Below are 22,947 nucleotides of genomic sequence, written 5' to 3' on the forward strand. Positions count from 1 at the left end.
AATTGGAATGGGGTCATAGATGATGACAATGATGATGGTAGGGATATTGAAACCCTAGATTTTGCTGAGTCTTCTTTGCCTGAACAACCTATACTGGTCTGCACTGAGGAACCAGTTATCTCTCCTCCACCTGAAAAGATTAACCTTGCTGAGCCTAATAAACTTGCACTTGCCTCCCCTGAAGAAACAGCCTTCATTTACTTCTCTATCTGAAGAGATCAACCCTGTTTCACCAGATGAAACTGTAATGGAAAGCCCTGAGTTAGTTGGCCTACAAGACATTATTAATTCATCTAATAACCCACCCCACCACTCCTTATATCTAGACTGAAGTCACAACAGGCCCTAAAAAGTGAGGTACATAGTGTCAACCATGAGAAGGTGTGCTATTCTCCAAAAGAACTGCATTATTTTTATAATTTATACAGACAGAAATCAGAAGAATATGAGTGGGAATGGATTTAAGGGTGTGGAATAATGGTAGAAGAACTATGAAGATGGATCAGGCTGAATTTATTGATATGGTCTTTCTAAGCAGAGATACTGGATTCATTATTGTAGCTCAAGGGACTAAAAAGGGCTCTAACAGTTTGTTTGGGTAGTTGGCTGAAGCATGAATCAAAAGGCCTACATTACCTGAAGTTGAAATGCCAGAATTTTCCTGGTATAATGTAGATGAGAGGATCCAGAGGCTTATAAAGATTGGAATGTTAGCATGGATTTATCATGTAAGACCTACTTGTCCACCCCAGAAATGTCCAGAGGACACGCTTTTCACCAGGACTGTGAAGAAAAAGTTTGTAAGAGCAGCTCCATCATCTCTGAAGAGCTCTGTGGTCACTCTTCTCTGTAGGTCATATAGTACTGTGGAAATTGCTGTCACTGAACTTGAATTCTTAGACACAGTGGGGATGATTGGCTCCTGGGTTGACAGGAACCAAGTAATCACCAAAGACAAAGTGGCTACCTTGATGGACAGCAGCATCAAAGCAGTAATCCAAATAGTCTGACTCGCAGAGACCTACAGTATTGGTTAGTCGATTTCATTCTAGAAATGAAACAGTTGGGAAGTCTTCTAAATTCTTACTTGATCTATATAAGCAGAGAAGTTCTGGATTATGTGAAAAAAGTCTAATTTTGAATCACAAAAACAGAAAGCAATTGCCCCTCTCTCAATTCCCAGACATAAGACGATGATAGACATAGAATCCCTTGAATGAAGGGAAGGCTGTGTCCCTTTGGGAATGAACCCTGCTACATTGATGAAAATTTATACTGTTACTCTTCCTCCCAACCTTCTCCAAAGGCCTTTTACCAGAGTGTACATTGGGGAAAAGGTAATGATCAGACATTTTGGGGTTATTAGAAACTGGCTCTGAACTGATATTAATTCCTGGAGACCTAAAACATCACTATGGTCCAACATTCAGAGTAGGAGCTTATGGAGGTCAGGTGATCAATGGAGTTTTAGCTCAGGTCCATCTCACAGTGGGCTCAGTGGCTCCCCATACCAATTCTGTGGTTATTCTTCCAGTTCGGGAATGCATACTAGGCAATTGGCAGTATCTCTACATTGGTTCCCTCACTTGTGGCATAAAGGTTATTATAGCAGAAAAACCAAGTGGAAGTCATTAGAACAGTTTTCACCTAGCACAAAAGTAAACCAAAGTCAATGTCACATTCCTAGAGGGATTTCAGGAATTAGTACCACCATCAAGGATGCAAAGGGGGCAATTCCCACTACATCCCCATTAAACCCTCCTACTTGGACTGTGTAGAAAAGAGATGGATCTTGGAGAATGATGGTGGATTATCATAAACTTAATTAGGTGGTAACTCCAATTGCAGCTGCTTTTTCAGATGTGGTATTGCTTGAGCAAATCAACACATCACCTGGCACCTGTTATGCAGTTACCGATATGGCAAATATATTTTTCTTGATATCTATTACTAAAGACCACCAGAAACATTTTCCTTTTAGTTGGCAAGGCCAGCAACATACTTTCACTATCCTACATCAGGAATATATCAACTCTCCATCTCTATTTCATAATCTACTCAGCAAGGACTTTGATTGCCTTTCTGTTCCACAAGTCATCACAATAGTCCATTATATTGATGAAATTATGCTGACTGGACTTAGTGAACAAGAATTAGTAACTGCTCTACACTTATTGGTAAGGCATTTGCATGTCAGAGGGTGGGAGATAAATTCAATAAAAATTTAGGGGCCTTTTATCTCACTGAAATGTTCAGGCATACAGTGGTGTGGGGGCATGTTGTGAGATCCCTTCTAAGATGAAAGATAAGTTGTTGCATTCGGCCTCTCCTACAACCAAAAATAAGAGGCACAATGCCTAGCTGGCGCTATAGGATTTTGGAGGCAAAATATTCTCATTTGGATGTGCTACTCCAAACCATTTATGGAGTGTCCCAAAAAAGCTGTTTATTTTGACTGGGGATCAGAACAAGAGGAGGGTTTGCAACAGGCCCAGTCTGTCATGCAAGCTACTCTGCCACTTGGGCCATATGATCCCCAGCAGATCCAATGGTGCTGGTAGTTTCAGTCAAAAATAGAGAGGCTGTCTGGAGCCTTTGTCAGGTTCCGACAGGAGAATCACAGCACAGACTCTTAGGATTTTGGAGCAAAGCCCTGTCATCCTCTGTAGATACTCTTCTTTTGAGATATAGACTTCAGCCTGGTACTGGGTCTTGGCAGAGATCAAATGCCTAATTGGGCCACCAAATTTCATGAGACCTGAATTGTCCATCATGACCTGGTTGTTGTCTGACCCACCAAGCCCTAAAGTTGGGTGTGCATAGCAGCACTGTATCATCAAATGGAAGTGGTATGTAAAAGATCAGACTTGAGTAAGGCCCTGAAAGCACAAGTAAGTTACCTCATGAAATGATCCAAATGACCAGGCCCTCAGTATTGCCACACTACCTTCTCTTTTCCAGCCCACTGTTATGGCCTCTGGTGGAGTTTCCTATAATCAGTTGATTGAGAAAGAGAAAACTCAGGCTTGGTTTCCAGATGGTTCTACATGAAATATAGGTATTGTCCAAAAGTGGGTAGTTGCAGCACTATAGTCCTATTCTGGATCATCATTCAGGACAGTGGTGAAGGGAAATCTTCCCAGCGGGCAGAACTTTGAGCAGTTCTGGCATATTGGACACTCAGCAGTGGAACAGCTCACCTGGTTGTTCATTTTGCTTGGAAGGAAAAATGACTAGAGGCGCATTTGTATACTGATTCATAGACTGTGACAAGTGGTTTGGCTGGATCAACAGAGGCTTGGGAGGACTCGGATTAGAAAATTGGTGATAAAGAGGTATGGGGGAGAGGTACATGAATAGATATTCTGGAACTGGTGAAAAACATGAAGATATTTATATTTCATATGAATGCTTACAAGAGAGTGACTTCAGCAGAGGAGGATTTTAGTAATTGAATGAATAGGATGACCTGTTCTGTGGATAACAGTCTGCCTCTTTCCCCAGCTGCTCCTGTCATCACTCAATGAGCTCATGAGTAAAATGGTCATGAAGGTAAGGATGCAGATTATGCAAGGACTCAGGAACATGGACTTCTACTGACAAACAATCACTTGGCAATAGCCACCGCTGAATGCCCAATCTGCCAGAAGCAGAGACCAACGCTCAGTCCCTGATATGGCACCATTCCTCAGGGTGATCTCTGTGAATGATTTGTTCTTTGTGGAATAGACACATATATGGATACATATTTGCCTTCCTGCATGCAGTGATTCTTCCAAAACTACCTTCCATGGATGTACAGAATGCCTTATCCACTGGTATGGTACTCCATACAACATTGCTTCTGATCAGGGAACCCACTTCATAGGAAATGAAATGCAGGACTGAGCACATGATCATGGAATTCACTGGCCTTACCATGCACCCCATCATCCCAAAGCAGCTGGATTCATGGAGGAGTGGAATGGGCTTTTGCAGACTCAACTGGATGGCAATATCTTGCAGGATGGAGCAATGTTCTACAGGAGGCTGTCCATGTTCTAAATCAGCATCCACTCTATGGTGCTGTTTCTCCCATAGCCAGGATTCAAGGGTTCAGGAATTTAGGGATGAAAATGGGAGTGACATCACTCATTATTACCCCTAGTGATCCACTAGAATAATTTTTGTTTCCTGTCTCTCCAATCTTAAGCTCTGCTGGTCTACAGATCTTAGTTCCAAAAGGAGGAGTGCTTCCATCAGGAGACAAAACAATGATTCTATCAAACTTGAAGTTAAGATTGTCACTTGGCCACATTGGGCTTCTCATGTCTCTGAATCAACAGGTAAGGAAGGCCTGTTTTACTGGCTGGGGTGAGTGATTCTGATTATCAAGGAGAAACAGGACTGCTACTACATAATGGAGTTACAGAAGAGTTTACCTGGAATACAGGAAATCCCTTAGGGCGTCACTTGTGCCATGAATAAAGTCAATGGAAAACTGCAACAACCCAATCCAGGAAGGACTACCAATGGAATGATGGTTTGGGTCACTCCATCAGGCAAAGAACCATGACCAGCCAAGGGGTTGGATGAGGATAAAGGGAAAAGGTAGTAGAAGAAGGTAATTATAAATATAAGCTATATCATTGTGAACAGTTACAGAAATGAGGAGTATAATTATGAGTATTTCTCCTTTGTTTTGTTATGAATATGTCTGTATATATTAAAAAAGCAAATACCTTTGTTTTCTTCCCTATCTTATCCTCTTATTTAACATAAGTTGTATTAACTTTATGCTATGGTATTTAAGTTATAGAATATCAAGTTTAAGAGTGGAAGTGCATGTGGCTCAAGTGATAGTGTCTACACCTACCATATGGAGGGTCCAGGGTTCAATATCCAGAGATTCATGACTCATGAGGTAAACTGGCCCATGTGCAGAGCTACCGTGCACAAGGAATGCCGTGCCCTGCATAGGGTTGCCCCATGCACAAGGAGTGCGCCCCACAAGGAGAGCCGCCCCACATGAAAAAAGTGCAGCCTGCCCAGGAGTGGCACCACACACGGAGAGCTGACGCAGCAAGATGAAGCAACAAAAAGAGATGTGGTTTTCTGGTACTGCCTGATAATGCAAGCAGACGCAGAAGAACACATAGCAAATGGACACAGAGAGCAGACAACAGAGGGGAAGGGGAGAGGAATAAATAAAATAAATCTTTAAAAAAAAAAGAGTGACTACTACCCAAGGGGATTATCACCTTCTTCTGGAAAAGTGTTAGTGCCTTTCCAGTTGTACGCAGGATAGTTGAATTATTTTAGGCAAAAGTGTGATTCTTATTGTTTTGTTTAGAGATGAAGTATGGTTTAATGAGATATGTATGACTGCCACTTGTCTAGGGGTGGGCTGTGATGGTTAAGGTTATGTGTCAACTAGTCTAGCTTACAATGTCTAGCTGTTTGGTCAAGCGAGCACTTGCCTGATTGTTACTGTGAGAGTTTTTCATGAATTTAAATCATTAGTTAGTTCAATGCAATTATGGCCGATTACATCTATAGTCAACAAAGGAGATTGCCTTCAGCAATGAGAGAATTTTCATCCAATTACTTGAAGGCCTTAAAGGAGAACTGATGATTACAGCAGTCATAGTGAAGAATTTCTATCTCTTCTTCAACTAGCCAGCTTCTCCTGGGGAATTCAGAAAAATTCCCAACTTGCAGCCTGTCCTACAGAATTTGAACTTGCCAATCCCCACAGTCATGACAGTTTTCAATTTCTCTGAAGAAACCTAAATATACCATCAGACAACATATTTTAAAAATTTACCTTATATACAGGTAATTTTTATTCAACTGGGCAGAAGGAATAGAGAGAGAGAACCATGTTTCATGCCTTTCTAACCGTAATAATCATACTGCTGAAAAATGAAATATGGGCCAGTCATTCTCCCTCACCTTAAATCACACAGATACTGTGGGAACTTCCTTACTCCTAATTATACTTGAGAATCATGCATAGTTTTAAAAATGGACCACCTATTCTTATATCACCAAGTAATTCAATTCAATTCAATTCAGCAACAAAAAAATATACAGAACACCAACCATTTGCCAAAAATTATGTAAGGTGCTGGAGATATAGCATTCTATTAGATTTAATTGGCTTCTGCCCCTCCTTTCAATTCCAGAACAATAAAGGCAAATAAGAAATGTGAGAAATACTGATTTTCAATCATTTACTTTGTCAAGCAATTTAGTAACACAGTTACATAATATTTGTTTCAGTATTGACATTTGCATACACTGCTTTTATCTGTCTTACCTGTAGGATCTTATCACCAGGCTGCAGCAGATTGGAAGCTGGTCCATCAGGCTGAACCCTAGTAACAAAGATACCCTATAAGTCAGAAGTAACAGAGGTTAGGATTCTATTACCAAGAACTAGGCTTAATTAAACAATTTTATCCATATAGAAAGCAGTGAAAACATTAAAAAACAAATTAAACATGTAAATTTCAAAGATTTTCATAGTATTTTAAGTGAGGCATCACTCTCCAAGCTGCGTTTAAGAACAGCAACATTTTTACTTACATGAAAAGCTCACCTTGTTTTTTTAAAGTGTACTTATGGATTATGAATTATTCTAATAGCACATTCTTAATCATTTATTTTTTTTAAATATTTATTTTATTTATATCTCTCCCCTTCCCTTCTCCCCCCCCAGTTGACTGTTCCTGTGTCCATTTGCTGTGTGTTCTTCTTTGTCTGCTTCTGTTGTTGTCAGCGGCACGGGAATCTGGTCTCTTTTTGTTGTGTCATCTTGCTGCGTCAGTTCTTCGTGTGTGTGGTGCCATTCCTGGGCAGGCTGCACTTTCTTTCGCACTGGGCGGCTCTCCTTTATGGGGTGCACTCCTTGCGCATGGGGCTCCCCTACACAGGGGGCACCCCTGTGTGGCATGGCACTCCTTGCGTTCATCAGTTCTCCTTGCATGCATCAGCACTGTGCATGGGCCAGCACTGCACGTGGGCCAGCTCCACACGGGTCAAGGAGGCCCGGGGTTTGAACCGCAGACCTCCCATGTGGTAGACGAATGCCCTATCCACTGGCCAAGTCCGCTTTCCTCTTAATCATTTCTTGATCATTTGAAATATGGTACTGAACCATCTTTCATGTAACTCTGGATCTATCTTGAGTTATTCTGCATTAGAATAACCTTTTGATAGGTTATAAATTCAATGGATACTTTAAAACCGTTTTGCTACTGTGATTGGAATGGTGGTGGTGGGAGGGTGGTAGAGGCAGGGATTGGGAGCATGGCAGAAAAGCAGGTCAAAATGTAAGCTGAAGCCAGATCAAAATAGGCCTCTAAAAGACTTGCTTCTCAGTATGGGGAAATACTGAAGGATTTTAAGTGTGAAGGTGGATTTTAATTAACATTAAATACTAAGAATGGATAAACAAAATGTGGTACATCCATACAGTGGAATATTATTCGGCAATAAAATGTAGTGAAGGTCTGATACATGATATACCATGAACGAACCTTGGAAACATTATGCTTAGTGAAGGAAGCTAGATACAAAAGGCCACATATTATGTAATTTCATTTACATGAAATCTCCAGAACAGGCAAATCTACAGAAATAGAAAGTAGATTATTGGTTGTCAGGGTAGGAGACTGGGCACAGGATTTTTTTTTTGGGGGGGGGGGAGGGGGTGGGCAATAAAAATGTTCTGCAATTAGATAATGGTGATGGTTATACAACTCTGAATATACCCAACTCAAATGAATCGTACACTTGAAAAGGGTGAATTTTGTAGTATAGTATCTCAGTGTAGCTGTTACTAATTTTTAAAAAATTCCTTAGAATTAATATAAGTATTTTAATATCCTTGACTGTTATCTAGAATATCATGTCTCATTTGCTGACTTGCAAACCTAATGACTCACTAAAACCCATACCTTTGTGTGTGCATTATGTAAATCGGTAACAAGGAGAATCAAATTAAAATGCTTCCACTGGTATTTTCAGATCTCTATGATGTTTATTAATTTAAGGCTTTTGAATGATTTTTATATTTCTGATTTTAATCCACTTTCCTTCTCATTTAAAAATATCTAGAAAACTATGTAACTTTTAACTTAATAATTTGACTAGAACGTATCTTAAGGAAATAACCAGACCAGTATTCTTTATATATGCGTAAATACATATATAAGATGTACATCACAGTGTTAGTGTGTGTATTAATGCAAAATTACAAACCACAGCTAAATATCTAATAACAGGATATTGATTTAAAAAATTATGGTTAACTCCTACAATTGAATGGTATGTATGATAATGGTATGTATGAAGTTCTAGATGGCTGATATTGAAGGACATGAATGCTAAGCAAAACCAGCAGGTTATAAAACATGTGTGGTATGTTCCTATTTTTGCTGAAATACGTTTATATGTATATTTGTTTATTTATATGTATATTTGTTTTGGGAAAATGCTGAAATATATTTATATGTATATTTGTAAGTTTGTTTGAAGGATATACTCCTAAACATTAGCAATGGTTATACTAGGCAATGGGACAGTAGATTTTTTTCTTTTTGCTTATCGGTGTTTTCTAATTTTTTGACAATGATTTTGCATTACTTAAAGCTTTAAGAAAATAATGATAAAAACATTTTTTTTTTTAAGTTTCCAGGTTAATGGTAACACTTTTAGAAGAGATACAGAAATGCTTAAATGGCTAGTTGATTTGGTCAATTCATTTATACAAATGGCCAGTTCAGAAGGAAAAGTTAAACTGGTTGGTTGAAAAGGACTTTAAATTCAGACACAATGATTAATTCATCAGACCAGTGAAAACAGCAGGTGATGACAGTAATGTGACAATAAATATAAGCCCCATTGTCCTTTTCACACTGTGTATACAGCTGCTATATTCTTCCAGTCCAGGAGACTGTAGGTACAATCAGTTCACCTGATAGCACCCCCCACCTCCCACCCCACTTTGTTATTGGAGTCTCTATACAATAGGCAGAATAAAACTATTACCCAAAATAAGCCACTGTATCTCTGACTGCTGGAAGTGAATTTGTTTTGACTATTATTTTTCCCTAGCAGTCAAAGTCTGTTAATTCTGATTGCCTATCTCCAGGTCACTGTAAAGGGACATTTTTAATGTTTGTGTGAATCCAGACAATAGGAACTGAATTATAGCCATTGTATCTGCAATGCCGCAGAGAAGTATCAACACTCCACAATCTGAGTGCTGAAAGAATACAAATGCAGTGTCTGTGGCAGGTTTAATTTCATCCCCTACATAGCCCTGCAGGATTCAACCACTGTTCTGAAGATTTGCTTTGAAACTAAACTATAAAGGTGGCCCAAGTCTTCCAAAGTATTTATTTTTTCCTAAAGTTTTATTTCTTTTCAATCAATAAATCTCATCAGTTAAGAAATTGCTACTGCCCATTGGAACAGTTTCCTTTTTTTCCTCTCTATGTGCTATCATCCAGTATACTGCCACATACAGTTGAAACAGATAGCAGTGAGTGCTATATTTGATAATGGTCTGTGGCATTCATTATCTGTGGAGGTGAAACGTTTCACAAAAGACTTCCAGCAAAGGCCAGTGCCCTAATTTTTCACAGTGTTTATGTGCATTCTCTGCCATATGACAGAGACCAATGACATAAAACACCTTTTGTGGTCTCTATTAAGATGAATATTGATGAGAAATATAAAACCTGTGACACTGTTTTGAAAATGCTTATTGTAGTAATATGTTACTCATTCAACAAACTCATTTTTTTTTTCTGAGACTGCAAAGAATATTTTGGCCTTGATGACAGAATTTGGCAAGATTCAACAGACTATTTGTATTCTGAACATTAGAAAAGCCATCTCATAACTTCTAAACAAGAGGAAGCCATTTTATATGCATATAAAAAACGAAATAATGACATATTATCAATCTTAAAACTCTGCTGGCAAACTATGAAATATATTCAGTTTCTTGCAATATAAGAGAGAGTGCTGAAGGTAGGAAAAACTACCAGGCATTACACTAAAACCTATTGAAACAACCCATACCAATGGTTATAGAAAGATCACCTTGCCCAAGGAAGGAACAATACCTATGTGGTGATGTGTCTCAGTTTTCTATTGCTGTTGTAACAAATTACCACTAAAACATGACAAATTTATTATCTTACAGTCCATTAGGTTATAAATCCAACAGAGTTTCATTAGGCTAAAACAAAGGTGCTGGCAGGGATGCAATCTTTTCTGGAAGCTCTAGGGGAAAATCTGTTTTCTTGCCTTTCCACCTTCTAGGAATGTCCCTCTTCCTTGGCTCATGACCCACTTTCTTCACCTTCAAAATCAGAAATTGTGCACCCCTCTAACCATTCTTCTGCACTCAGAAAAAGGTATTATCTGCCCATAGCTGGGAAATCTCTTTTAAGGACCCATGTGATTACATTTGGCTCAGAGTAATCTCCTCATCTCATGGTCATTAACATTTGCATAATCTCTTGGCCCATAAGGCAACATATTCATACATTCTGGGGATTAGGATTTGGGCATCTTTGGAGGACCATTTTCTGCCTATCACACAGTACAAGAGGTAGTTAAGAGCAGCGCTCTGCAATTAGCCTGTCTGTATTCACCATTTACACACTGGCAACCTTGGGTAAATTAATTTTGTAAACAGATATAATAATAACTCAGAGTTATTGGATTAAGTAAATACACATAAAATAATTAGAACTGTGGATGACAGCGTGAGGCTCAATAGATGTTATTAAGATTAATTTAATATAATTATTGGAAGGTCAAGCTCTAATCCAAGGTCTTTTCATCCAGCAAAGCCCACATTGAGAGTTTCCTAGTCACCAACTGTACCAGATTTATTGGCATGAGATTATTATTCTTTCCAGTCAATGTGGAATATATTGAAAGGCCAATGTCTCCATCTTTTCCTTGAGTTACCAACAGATAATGGAATTGAGAGCCCCTATTTAGGAAGGGCGATAGAGAGCTGGCATGTCTCCTTAGCTCCACCTGTGGTATTCTGGTGGTGGTTCTCAGCGACAGTGGCTCCCATTATTCTTGTATCTCAAGTAGAGGACATGGGTCCCACCTGGATGGCTTCCTGGTGACTCTTAGCAACTTTTAAGGACTACTTCCTTTGGCAGCACCAAGTCAGGAGTACCAGCTTTTCATATTAATGATTTCTAGAATCTACTCTAGTGAAAGCTTATGTGGTCTCTCAGTATGTTTTTCTAATGTCGCTCACCTCTTGAACAGCACCCAAGTTCCTCAGTAGCTTGAAAGCACAATGGTAGCATTAGTTCAGTACCACCTCTAAAAGGCATCTCACCACAAGACAACATAGACAAAAGGAACCTGTCCATGTTCTTCTCAGACACAAATACCTGGGTAGGCTTGAAACAGACTTAGACGCCGCCTCTTCTCCCCCCTCCCCCCATGGACTCATGCATCACAGAGGAACCCTTATAGGTTTGAAGCAAAGCTAATCTAGGGTGCTGGCTAGATGACACACATAGGCATGACCTATTATTATTTGATATTTCTTCAAATTTATTTATTTGAAGGTACTGGGGATTGAACCCAGGGCCGTGTACATGGGAGGCAGGCACTCAACCACTGAGCTACATCTGCTCCCTATTCACCTTTTTAAACTTTCTTTCTGAGAGTCACAATTGGTTATTGCAAAGAATCCAAAATGGGCTTATAAAAAGTCTTGCTCTTCACAAGTAATTTTGTAAAAGAGTAAGTTTGAGTGGTTTTTTACAATGATAAGATCTGACCTTGTCTTACTGTTTACTTAGTCTCTACACCTGTGGACATAAATCTGAAAGTACTCAGCAAGTTAGGCTATGAGGTAAACATTTAAAAGTCTAAGTTTAGAGGAGAAAAGAACTTCATATGTCTTTTAATGATGACAGTAAATGACTGTGACAGTTTCAACTATTATAAACGTAGGCACCAAAATAGAACCTGTCTTAAGGGAGCTTCAACTTCAGTTTATGAAATATACTTTTTAAAAAAATTATGAAAAGCTTTGACTCTAGCTGATGCTAAAAAATTGGTTTCTAGGAAGGCCCTATCGTAAATAAAATTAGCATACTATTACAATTACAATTAAGAACACATTGGTTAACACACTACAGAATAGAGTGTTTCATGCTTTCATATAATTATGAAAATTCAAAGAGTATTTCTGGAAGGAAAATTGACTCATGAAAATAGCATACATAGTCATAGATTCACTGGCTTTTAAGGGCAATTATTTCTTTGCCAATAAATGTGGCAAATAGTTCTTTTTCATGAAGTTAGCAGGGTTCATATGAAGTCATATTGTGGCTCTTAGAAGCAACATTAAATGTACACAACAGCCTATGTTTACTTAGTCCCTGTGATTATTGGAAGACTCAACACATCAAGGTAAAAGGTATTATCAATAGCTGTCCTCTCCATGAATCAAATGCGTAATGAGAAAATATTTTAAGTTTACTTGCTGTGCATCAAATTTTAGGTGTGTATCAAATTCCTACCTCAGCAACTGAGAAATTTAATGCAGTAAGATTTATCCCACAGCCAGTGGAGAGGAAAGGAAAGAAGGAGGCTAGGAGGGAAGGGGAGTAGAAAGGGAGAAAGAGAAAGAATGGCACTAGAAACTGAATATAATATTTCAATTTATGACTGAATTTAACTCACTAAAGTGATGAAATGTGAAATCTATGAAAGATGAACAGAGGGGAGAATTGCTTTAGAAACATAGAACATTTAGGCTTCAAATGACAGAAATACAAATAAATATTCTACATCTGATCAAATAAAGTCCTCTAAAAATTTCACAAAAGTTTTATGCACAGACATTTCAAGGAATTTCAAACTCTATTATTTTATAAAGAGATATTAAATTGGAAATCACTTGGTTACATTTGTAAAAAAATTACTACTAATGCACTGGAGCACCAAGGAGATGAATGGAATCCATAGAAATTGAGTTTGCTATTACAATGATCTTAGTGGAAATATGTAACCGAGATTATGCTAACAGAACAGAAGAAATACTTTGGTCTTTGGACTTTGATCGTTTCTTTTGGCTCACGGTAAAATTTTGTTTAGTAGCCAATTATATATACAGTTTTCAAGATAATGCTTTTCCGACTTGCAAAAAGAACCAAAAAGTAAGCAATTTATTCCCTTTTCTCTGAGATTGCTGTTAGAAATGAAAAATTGACAGCTAGACTATTTTTTACTGGTTTGATGTTGATCTTTAAGGGTTGTTCCCTTTGGGGAATTTGAATGTTAGAGCTAAAATTGAGATTGGCCTTTTAATTATAATTTTCTTTCATTAATTGTTCTACTATTCCAATTATTATCTAACAATTACATATCTCTTTGGGATGTCTATCTACTGTGACTGAAGGTCACATTCTGTATATTTCTTGATGAGATTCTTGAGCTTAAAAATAATTTTTTCACCTTATTTTCATATTTCCCTTTAAAAGGAAATAATTATACTCTTTCCCTAATTCTCTTTCCATACTTCTTGCCTCTTTGGGAAGAATAAAAGAAGTATTTTTCATTTCTTTGATTTCATGTATCCTTCAAACCCTGCATTTTATATGAGACATCAGTGTGTGGTGAATATTTGGATTGCTGAGTTTCAAATACTTTTCTGATTCTTTCAGAACCTCTAATAGCTTTTTTTCTCAGCTTCACAAATAGCATAAAATAGTAGAAACTATTAAGAGCAGGAATGGGTAACTGTAGGTGGTTGTGGATTCTCTTTCCTAAGTATTCCTAAAATAGTATCAGCAATCAGTTTTCTGATTATCATCCCTGCAGGCTCCCTCAAAGCCTCTTCATTTGTGTAACATTTTGACACTATGTGCACCGTATCAAAACACTGAGTTATAAGTGAATAATTCACTCAAATCATTTTTGGGCATCTATGCTATCATTTTTTTGAAGTGAAAAATTGTTTTGTTGTTAGTCATATTCAGTCAAACTAGATGATTCTTGTAAGTTTAATATGATTTTATTTAATGGCTAACAGCTATACATTGTTGTATAGTAAGAGCATCCCAGAAGTATTTCTTAAAGGTGGCAATGAAATCAAGAGGCCATCAGAAGCCAGTGGCAAATGCCAGAAGACACTGTAGTTGCAAATTCTTTATGATACCTTGACTGACAAGGTGACTCATAGGCCAATGCTGTATATGGGCAGTTGCTGGTGGAGTGAAAAGGAAGGACTTTTTCCTCCACTTTTCAGTCTCTATATTATTTCAATTTTTATACCAAGAAGGCTTACTCTTATTTATTACTTCCGTAATTTCTAAAAAGACGTACATTAAAGACTGAAGCCTTGGCAGGTGTAGATATCTGAGACGAAGAATTGATGATGGTTTTAAAGGCTGCTGATTATGTCACCCAGAGAAAAGCTCTGAGACTGCCATGGGGCCGAGGAATGAACAGGAAGCAGTTCAGACCCAGCAGAAGGTTCCTAAGTAAAAGGGGTTCTTGACCCACAATCTGTCTCTTTGACCACTCTTACTTTATGACCAGAAGTGGACACCTTCAGAGAATTGAAGCCACCCCAGCTGGTGTGTGCAAGCCTTACAAAACTGAACATACCATGGAGGTCTTTCCTGCAGTATAGGAATAAGCAAATCTTCCCACATCTAGGTACTCCACTAAATCAGTCATTCAGTATCACGGTAAAAATATTCTTTGACAAGTCAGGGATAGGAGGAGAATATGATTTTTTTCTCTCTCAATAAACAGAGTCCTCAATAAACCTCAGTAAACAAATTTAAGATAAGATTTTTCTTAAATCACTTTAATTTTTAGTTCAATACTTAAAAAGGTTTCTTAGTTCTTACTGATAAATGTCCTTGGGGGTTAAAAGATATGTATGGGAATGTAGTTTGGGTTTGGTGATGGGGTTGAATAACTGGGTTTCAAATATAGGAAGTAGTTTTCTACTCCATTACACTTAAGAAGATAGAATTAATTGCTAGGACTATGAATGGTTACATTAGTTATATTCTAAAGATAATAGACAAATTCATATGTGTAATTTGGTACCATATACAGTAATTCTAAACTGCTATTACTTAATGTTTACTCAACTTTGGGTTTATCTTTAAATTTAACGAGATATATTAAATATTTTTTATCAGTGATATATATTATATAAGATATAGTAAATATATATTAATTATTCACTCTAAATCTTGATCTACTAGTCTAACTCTCTCCAGCATAGTTTTAGTATTTATTTTTCCATCTGAGGGCACTCACTCCAAACTTTCCTTCTCCTTCTGATTAATACCTAGTTTTGCAAATCATTTCCTTCAGCTACAGAAGAACACAGATTTGGTTTACTTAGTGATTACTTTCTCTTCAAGGGACTAGGAGACTCTAGTTACGGAATATAGCAGTCTTTTTTTTTTTTTTAAGAGAAACATTTAATAAAAATACTGAGATTTAAAAGCAGATTTACATACAGTTCATTCCAAAAAATCTGACATAGCCAATTTCAAGGTTCATACTGAAGTATCAATTGCTTTGGCAATCCCTCTCAGATGCCATTATTGAAAGTCTTCGGGCTCCAGGGCAGGGCAGGAATTCTTGTAGAAGAAGGCCTAAAGGAGTCTCTTGTTACTAAAGTACTTTTGTTTGAGAGATGGAAAAAAATTCATTGTTTTTATAATAGGGTAATGTACATTCTTGTTAACCTGACCAGAATGGTGCACTCATCCCACAGGTGCCATTAACAGCTCACATCTGCATACTTCTCTTGAAAATTACCCTCATCCTGCAGCCTCCTCACTGGAACATGCACAGAATGCAAACCCTGCATTTTTAGAGTGGCCTGCAACCAAGGATGGATGGATACCACGATAGCTCAAGGTTGTTTCCCTCTGTGTGGTGAGACAGCTCTGCAGAACCATTCAGGTTCCAGAGTACCCTGGGGGGTTAGGCTTCCACATCTCTGCATTTTTTTTTTTTTTTTTTTTTGAGGTACCAGGGACCATGTATGTGGGAAACTGGCAATCAATCACTGAGTTACATCAGTGCCCTTGAGCTGGATTTTCCGTTTGTTTGCTTGTGTTTGTGTGTTTTTTCAGCAGGCACCAGGACTGAACCTGGGACTGAACCTGGGACCTCCCAGGTTGAGCAGGCACTCAACTGCTTGAGACACATCTGATCCCCTCTGCCTTGTTTCTTCTGCCCTATCCTGCGCCCCTCATATTCTAACACATTTCACTTGAGAATGCCCCTTCACTAAACGACTTATGCAGAATCCCCAGCTCAGGCTCTGCTTCTGGAGAAACCAATGTAAGACAAATACAAACTACAAAGGTTAAAGCACTACAGTATCTTCTTGCCTGCTAGGAACATGTGGATTCTTTATTTTGCTTACTAGGGATTCTTTGGGGGATGAAATATACCCACCCAATTCTGGAGCATTAAATAACTTTGGGGATGGAATGGGGGAAAAGTTAATGATATTGATATTAATGTATATATATATATACATATTTTTTTTCCCAAATGTTTTGTGATTAAAAAAGTTAAACAATACTGCTATAGGCAGAGACCAGGACGGTATTACTTTTTATTTATTTTTGTTTTAGTTCTATTGATTTGGCAGCATAATACTTTCAAGAATTCTAATTGGTTATAATCTTTTCCAGGAAGAAATTGGAAATAATAGGAGGGCCCTAAAATTAAAACATGTGGTAGTAACTTTGTAAATGAAAGCTTTCACACACTTCCTAAAGGTCTATTTGTCTCTCAGTAATTAACTTTCTCTCATTGATGGACTTTGTTAATTCTTGTTAGTAATTATAAGATATTAACTATGAACTAATTTTTAAGTGCTTTCATGTTTTGATTGAGAAGTGTTTAGTATTTTTCCAATGCATAGCAACAAACAAAAAATGCCTCTAAATCCTTTTTCACACCTTTTTTTTCCCCTTGTTATTTTGTTTCATGTTAAATGGCTAAAATGATGCAGTAGACAGAACATAAATAATATATAAACCTAGAAACTAATACAGCTAGCTATGCACTTGGGCTTTAATATTAATTGAAAAAAAAATTTTACTGATGGTTACAAAATATCACATAGTGATGGCATTCCCAATTCTAGTGATGTTCTAAATACATTATTTAATTAAAATGTCCCAATGAATATTCTTATTTAAAATGGTAATTTTCTCCTGAGGGCTACAGATAACCACAGAGACATGGTCATGGCAGATAGCTCTGGAGCTCAGTACCATGTCAGTTGGCCCTACTTTGGAATTTGTGTCCCTGAGTGTGATGGAGTTGGACTCAGATGTGACCTTTCTACATATGCCTCTTCTGTCATTTTTAATGAACCTTTGGTTGGTGCTAGGGATGGTCCATACTCAGGAGACTTGAATCTCTGGACTGTCCATGAGCCAGCTGGCACCTAAGCCTCAGCAGAGTTGTAACTCCTACTCTCCAGTTCATTGGACTTACCCCGGCCAGCTAACAGGGAAGTGAAGATGGCCAATCACCACACCAGGGAACTGAGAGTGCCTACAACTGCAAGCAAGAGAACTGCATCCATCATCCATGTGGAATCTAAGTCCCCTCTTGATCTAGAGGTGAAGTGGACATCACCATCCCAGGGCCCACAGAATGGAGGAATAAAATATGGATTAGAGTGGACTTACTGATATTCTGCTATAAAAGTTTTGTGACTACTAATAGAAGAAATTGTATCATTGATGGGGAGAAATCAGCCACAGTAGTTGCTGAGGGCAGGGAGTGGGAAGAAGAGATGTGATGAGGGGGCATTTTGGGGACTTTGGAGTCATCCTAAATGATATTGCAGGGTCAGATGCTGGACATTATTTTTCCTGCCATAACCCACTGAATCTACCAGGGGAGAGTGTGAATAACAGAGTGAACTTATTATCTATGTGGTGCAGCAGTGCTGCAAAATGTGTTCACTGAGTGCAATAAGTGTGCCACAATGATGGCGAAGGTCGTTGATGTGGAAGGAGTGGGGTGGGGGGAAGGGTGTATGGGAACCTCTTATGTTTTTTATAATGTAACCTTTTTTTGGATGTATGTATCTTCAAAAAAATACAATTTACAAGGATAATTGGGGTGGGGGAGTGGGGTGTGGGTTATATGGGAACCTTATGTTTTTTTAATGTAATGTTCTATGTGATCTATTAACTTTACTTCTAAAAGTTTTATTAAAAAAATAAAATAAAATAAAAACTAAAATGGTACTTTTTATTGATTTTAATTTTCTATAGGTATGCCCCAGGGCTATTTTCCTGAAGAAGCAAGTCTGTATTGTATGATATTTGATTGTTTACTTCTATAAGCTGAAATCCATATCTTCTTTATATCACAAATTCTTGATACCAACGTTTTTCAATTGGCTAAAGCACATAGTCATGACTTTTAAAAAAGCTTTGTATAAAGTGTTTGTATTTGTAGGAATCCTATTAATAGGTAGAAACATTTCTACCAATGTTTCTGCATAGATTCAGGAGTTCTTTTTTTTTTTTTTGGCCATCATGGACAAAGAATAGGCAAAATTACATTAAAAAATTTCATCACACTTTTAATCTCCTCAATTAACCAAGTGGCATGCTCAACCTCGAAGTACAATGTGACTAAGATGCAGCTAAGTAATCAGTTGTGTGTAAAATAATTAATGCTTGAAATTTATTTTTAAAAACTCCAATTTTGAATATGAAATTAAGCCTGTTTCAATTCCTTTTAAAATGTATTCCAAAGTAGTGTCTATAAACAATATAAGCTCTATTCCTTCCTCCAGAATATTAATCTTGCATTATTTAGAGAGTCTCCAAATTACTTTGTAATACACAATCAGCTAAAGTAGAATTAAGGATGGGACAAATATATAAATTACATAGCTTGTCAAAATAAATTTAGAAATATATAAAATGGAGCCTATTGTCCAATAGTTGTATAAAATGAAGGAAATGTGTTATATGTAGTTTAATATTTATGCATAATAGTAAATATAAATTGTATGCTGTGTGGAGTTCTAGACAAATATGCTTAGCATTCTTGATTTTTAAATCCATGGAGAATACATGAGAGGAAGTATACATATGGTATGTACCTTTTTTCATAAGTCAAAACCATATCTTTTGCAAACTTTGGCTTATGAATCACCCATTGTCACAAGGCTGAGCAAAACTGGAAACTTATTCTTGTGCATTTTCAAGCTTGGCATTGCTACATGTACCTTTGGGTGTTGTTTTCCTCAGATAAAGATATCAAATAAATGCTTTGACTCTGCACGTCCAAGACTCCTCATCCTCTTGATCATATAAAAACTCCAGAAATAAAAATCCTACTTTTTTCTAGGGGTGGAAGGTGGGGTGAAAAGAAGGAGGGGTTTAAGTTCTCTTGCAGACCATTTTAACATTTTGAGTCAATAATTTAGAGCTAATTTAAAATAAATCATAATAATTTATAGTAATTTATTTTGAAATTCCATGTCTCCAGTATTGTTTACCTGGCTGGGGATTGTGCCTGTAACAAGCAAATTAAGCCATTTAAAAAAGAATATGGGAGAATGGCTCAAGCAACTGAACTCCCGCCTACCATACGGGAGGTTCCTGGTTTGATTCCTGGTGCTTCCTAAAGAGAGCTGGTAAAATAGGCAGGTGTGGCAAGCTGATGCAACATGATGATGCAACAAGAGACACAAGAAGGAAAAAAACCATAATGAGAGACACAACAAAAGCAGGGAGTGGAGGTGCCCAGTGTCTCCTAAAGAAGGAAAGAGAGATGAATAGTGGACGTGACAGGCAGATGCAGCAAGCTGATGCAACATGATGCAACAAGAGGCACAAGAAGAAAAAATGAGAGACACAACAAAGCAAGGAACAGAGGTGGCTCAAACAATTAGGTGCCTCTCTCCCACACCAGAGGGTCCCTGGTTCAGTTCCTGGTCCCTCCTAAAAGAAACAGGGAAGACAGACAGATACAACAAGTGCAAACAATGAGGGTATGAGGAGAAATTAAAAAAAAAAGAATATGGGGGGAGCGGATGTAGCTCAAGTAGTTGAATACCTACCTCCTATGTAAAAGACCCTGGGTTTGATCCCCAGTACCTCCTAAAAACAAATTTTAAAAAAAGCACCTCTCATTGGGTAGTGAGTACAGCTTGGTGGTTGAGCACCTGCCTCTCATGTATGAGCTCCTTGGTTCACTAACCAGTACCTCCTTGGAAAAAAAAAAAGAAAAAAGAATGTGGATTTGTTTCTTCTATCATTTCTGTTACTATATTCTGATTGCCTAAATCAGTGGAAATATGGATGGGCTCTTTGACATCTGCGGAGCATGGTGTTTATGTTAAATTGTGAAGAATAAGAGATTCTTTGGCCCCAAAGGTACAGCCTATTTACATTCTGCTTTCAAGTCCTTTAAGGACAGGCTGGATCCACAATATACCTTTTATTTTGATCCTATGACTGGGCTGTTTAATGCTACACCTTTAGAGTATAAAGAGAAAGGGGCTCTGAGTCTTTAATATCTTTCAAATCCAGGAGCTTAGTCCTTCCTTTCCCAAATGGGAAAAAGAGAGATATGAGTTCCTGAGTGATGAACTTTCTGACTGGATCATTAAGAATACTTTTCTTTGCAGAGTCCTTGGTTGCTACAACAGCCTGGGGTCAGTCATTTATTAATCCAATTTCTTCTTCCTAACAGTATCCTGTGGAAATTGTATTGGTAAATTTCTTAAATTACACAGCTGTAAATTATGTAAATTATGAATGTTTAAATATAGGCAAAGAATATTGTAGCCTGCTCCACTGGCTGTATCACTACTGTAATATCTTAGTCCACAGTTACATAATTGCTTAGCAATCCACTCTGAACAGTATACTTCTAATTAGATTCAATAGAGAATAGACGCTGACTTCTAAGGAATTGTTGAAGCAAATATCTAGACTATGACTAATTAGAGGGTTCTGTAATACTTTCAATATTAGAATATCATATTAGTTTCAACTCTGCAGGGTATACATTTGTCATGTGGCTCTTCTGCTAAATGGCATTTGCAGATCTATTGCTTATTAAGAAGAAAGGATTTCAAGTCAGATCAATTTGGGTTCAAATCTCATCTGCCATAGATCAACTCCATGACTGTGGCAAGTTAATTAACCCCTCTGGGCCTCAGTAAAATGGGTAATAATATTAATGCTCAACTAACAGAGGTTGGTATGAAGATTAAATAAGTTCAAGTATATAAAGACCCAAATACAGTGCTCAGGACATCATAGATACTCAATAAAAGGCTACTTTTTATTGCTTTTATTCTTATCATCAGATTTTTTGTTGGATCAAAATTGTTCATCTCTTGCAGCATTTTGCCATCTTGACAGTAATGTTTTTCTATTAAAAACAAAGTAGAACGTGGCTACCAGCTACTTCACTGGGAAGGCAGAGACAAATATTACATGGGACCATTTTCATCTAGTGTACTACAGTTCTCTCTTTTCAAGAAAGGAAAAGCAATTTTTGCTTGGCAAATGAATCCCAAAATAATGAACTTGATGATGAGTACACTGATTTGTTTAACTACTAAAGATTGTTCTGATAATTATGTGAATATTTTTATATAAACTGCAAGGCTAAATGTGCTCCATCATTCAAACCATGGAGATCATATTTGATTAGAACTACCTTGGAGTTTTGGAGGGGAGGTAAATTTGCTTGACCAGATGTTATAAGCTCTCAAAGTCTGATACAAAAAGAATTTGCTACATCTGGCTTAATCCCAAATCTACCCCATTGAGCCACAGTTAACTTTTAGTAGTCTTAAGAGTTTCTTCCCCAATGTTATACCACCCTGGACTCAGATCTGAATTTGTTCCAGACTAACAACACAGTTTGCTTTTGCCCCAGTCCCATACTCTCAGTCTCAGAGTCAGGCAAATTATGTTGAATTGAAACATTTGCAAAATTTGTTTTTTCTCACCCCAGCTGTAAATCAGACAACTCACAAAAAGCGAGGTGTTTCAACACTGGAGAAAGAGGAATATTTTACTTCATTTTCATTTTCTTCTGGTTTGATATTTAGGGGTAAGTACAGGCACTGGTTCTTGTCTAAATTTTACGCAATTACTTCATTTTGTGAGTGGGTTCTTTGTGAGTGGACTATAATTCTTACATAAGTCGTCAGAACCAGTGTCTTTAGATCCTGTGGACACTGTTAACAAGTATCCACAAAAAGCTTGGTGTGACACCAAAAATGGTCAGTAAATTAAGAGAAGTCTTTAAAGTGTTCTGTAGATTTGTGACTTTTAATTACTCCCATCAGTTCTGTAATAATAGAGATTTGCTTTTCGGATTTTGAAGTGTTTTCTTGAGTATTCAGGCAAAGGAAACTGCCTCTGAGGGAAAATTTTTTCATCGACACATTATATAATTCAAGCTTTATCTCTGCTACATTTAACCAAAAGAACAAGTTACAAGATCATAGAAGTAATTCAGTTACACTAAGGCCATCAAAATGTCACAAATGAGAAATTAAAATAATAGTTTTTATTTTAAGTGTTCATATTCATCCTAGTAGAAGAGTTACTTGCAATGACTTGAAAGCCTCAGATCTACTGTCCCCTGCATTGAAAATAACAGAAGAAATTGCACAGTATTCAGACATCATTGACTCTTTAGCAATCTGTTCATCCTTAATGTGTTCCAAATATATTTACTGAAAACATGTATATGCTAATAAGAAAGGAGAGAGAAACATGTCTTTGGAATTTCAACTATCTTAAGAATAAGTTTATTAACTGAACTTTTCATTGAAAGAATTTATGGAAGAGATGTAAAACCAGAGACAAAAGGAGGAGTCAAGAGGAATAAGACAACGATTTG

General features: G+C 37.4%; 1 protein-coding gene across 3 annotated transcripts in view; it reads right to left on the reverse strand.

Annotated features, from left to right (window-relative positions):
- LRRC7 (leucine rich repeat containing 7) overlaps positions 1-22,947 on the reverse strand; it is a 641,808-nt gene that overhangs the window by 31,316 nt on the left and 587,545 nt on the right. For all 3 annotated transcript variants that reach the window (XM_071217384.1, XM_071217382.1, XM_071217383.1), the window contains one exon: positions 6,302-6,376. In XM_071217384.1, coding sequence (XP_071073485.1) covers positions 6,302-6,376 — 75 coding nt within the window. The remainder of the gene's footprint in view (positions 1-6,301; positions 6,377-22,947) is intronic.

The sequence above is a fragment of the Dasypus novemcinctus genome, chromosome 9 (genome assembly GCF_030445035.2).
Source record: "Dasypus novemcinctus isolate mDasNov1 chromosome 9, mDasNov1.1.hap2, whole genome shotgun sequence".
In the NCBI taxonomy this organism is placed as follows: Eukaryota; Metazoa; Chordata; class Mammalia; order Cingulata; family Dasypodidae; genus Dasypus; species Dasypus novemcinctus.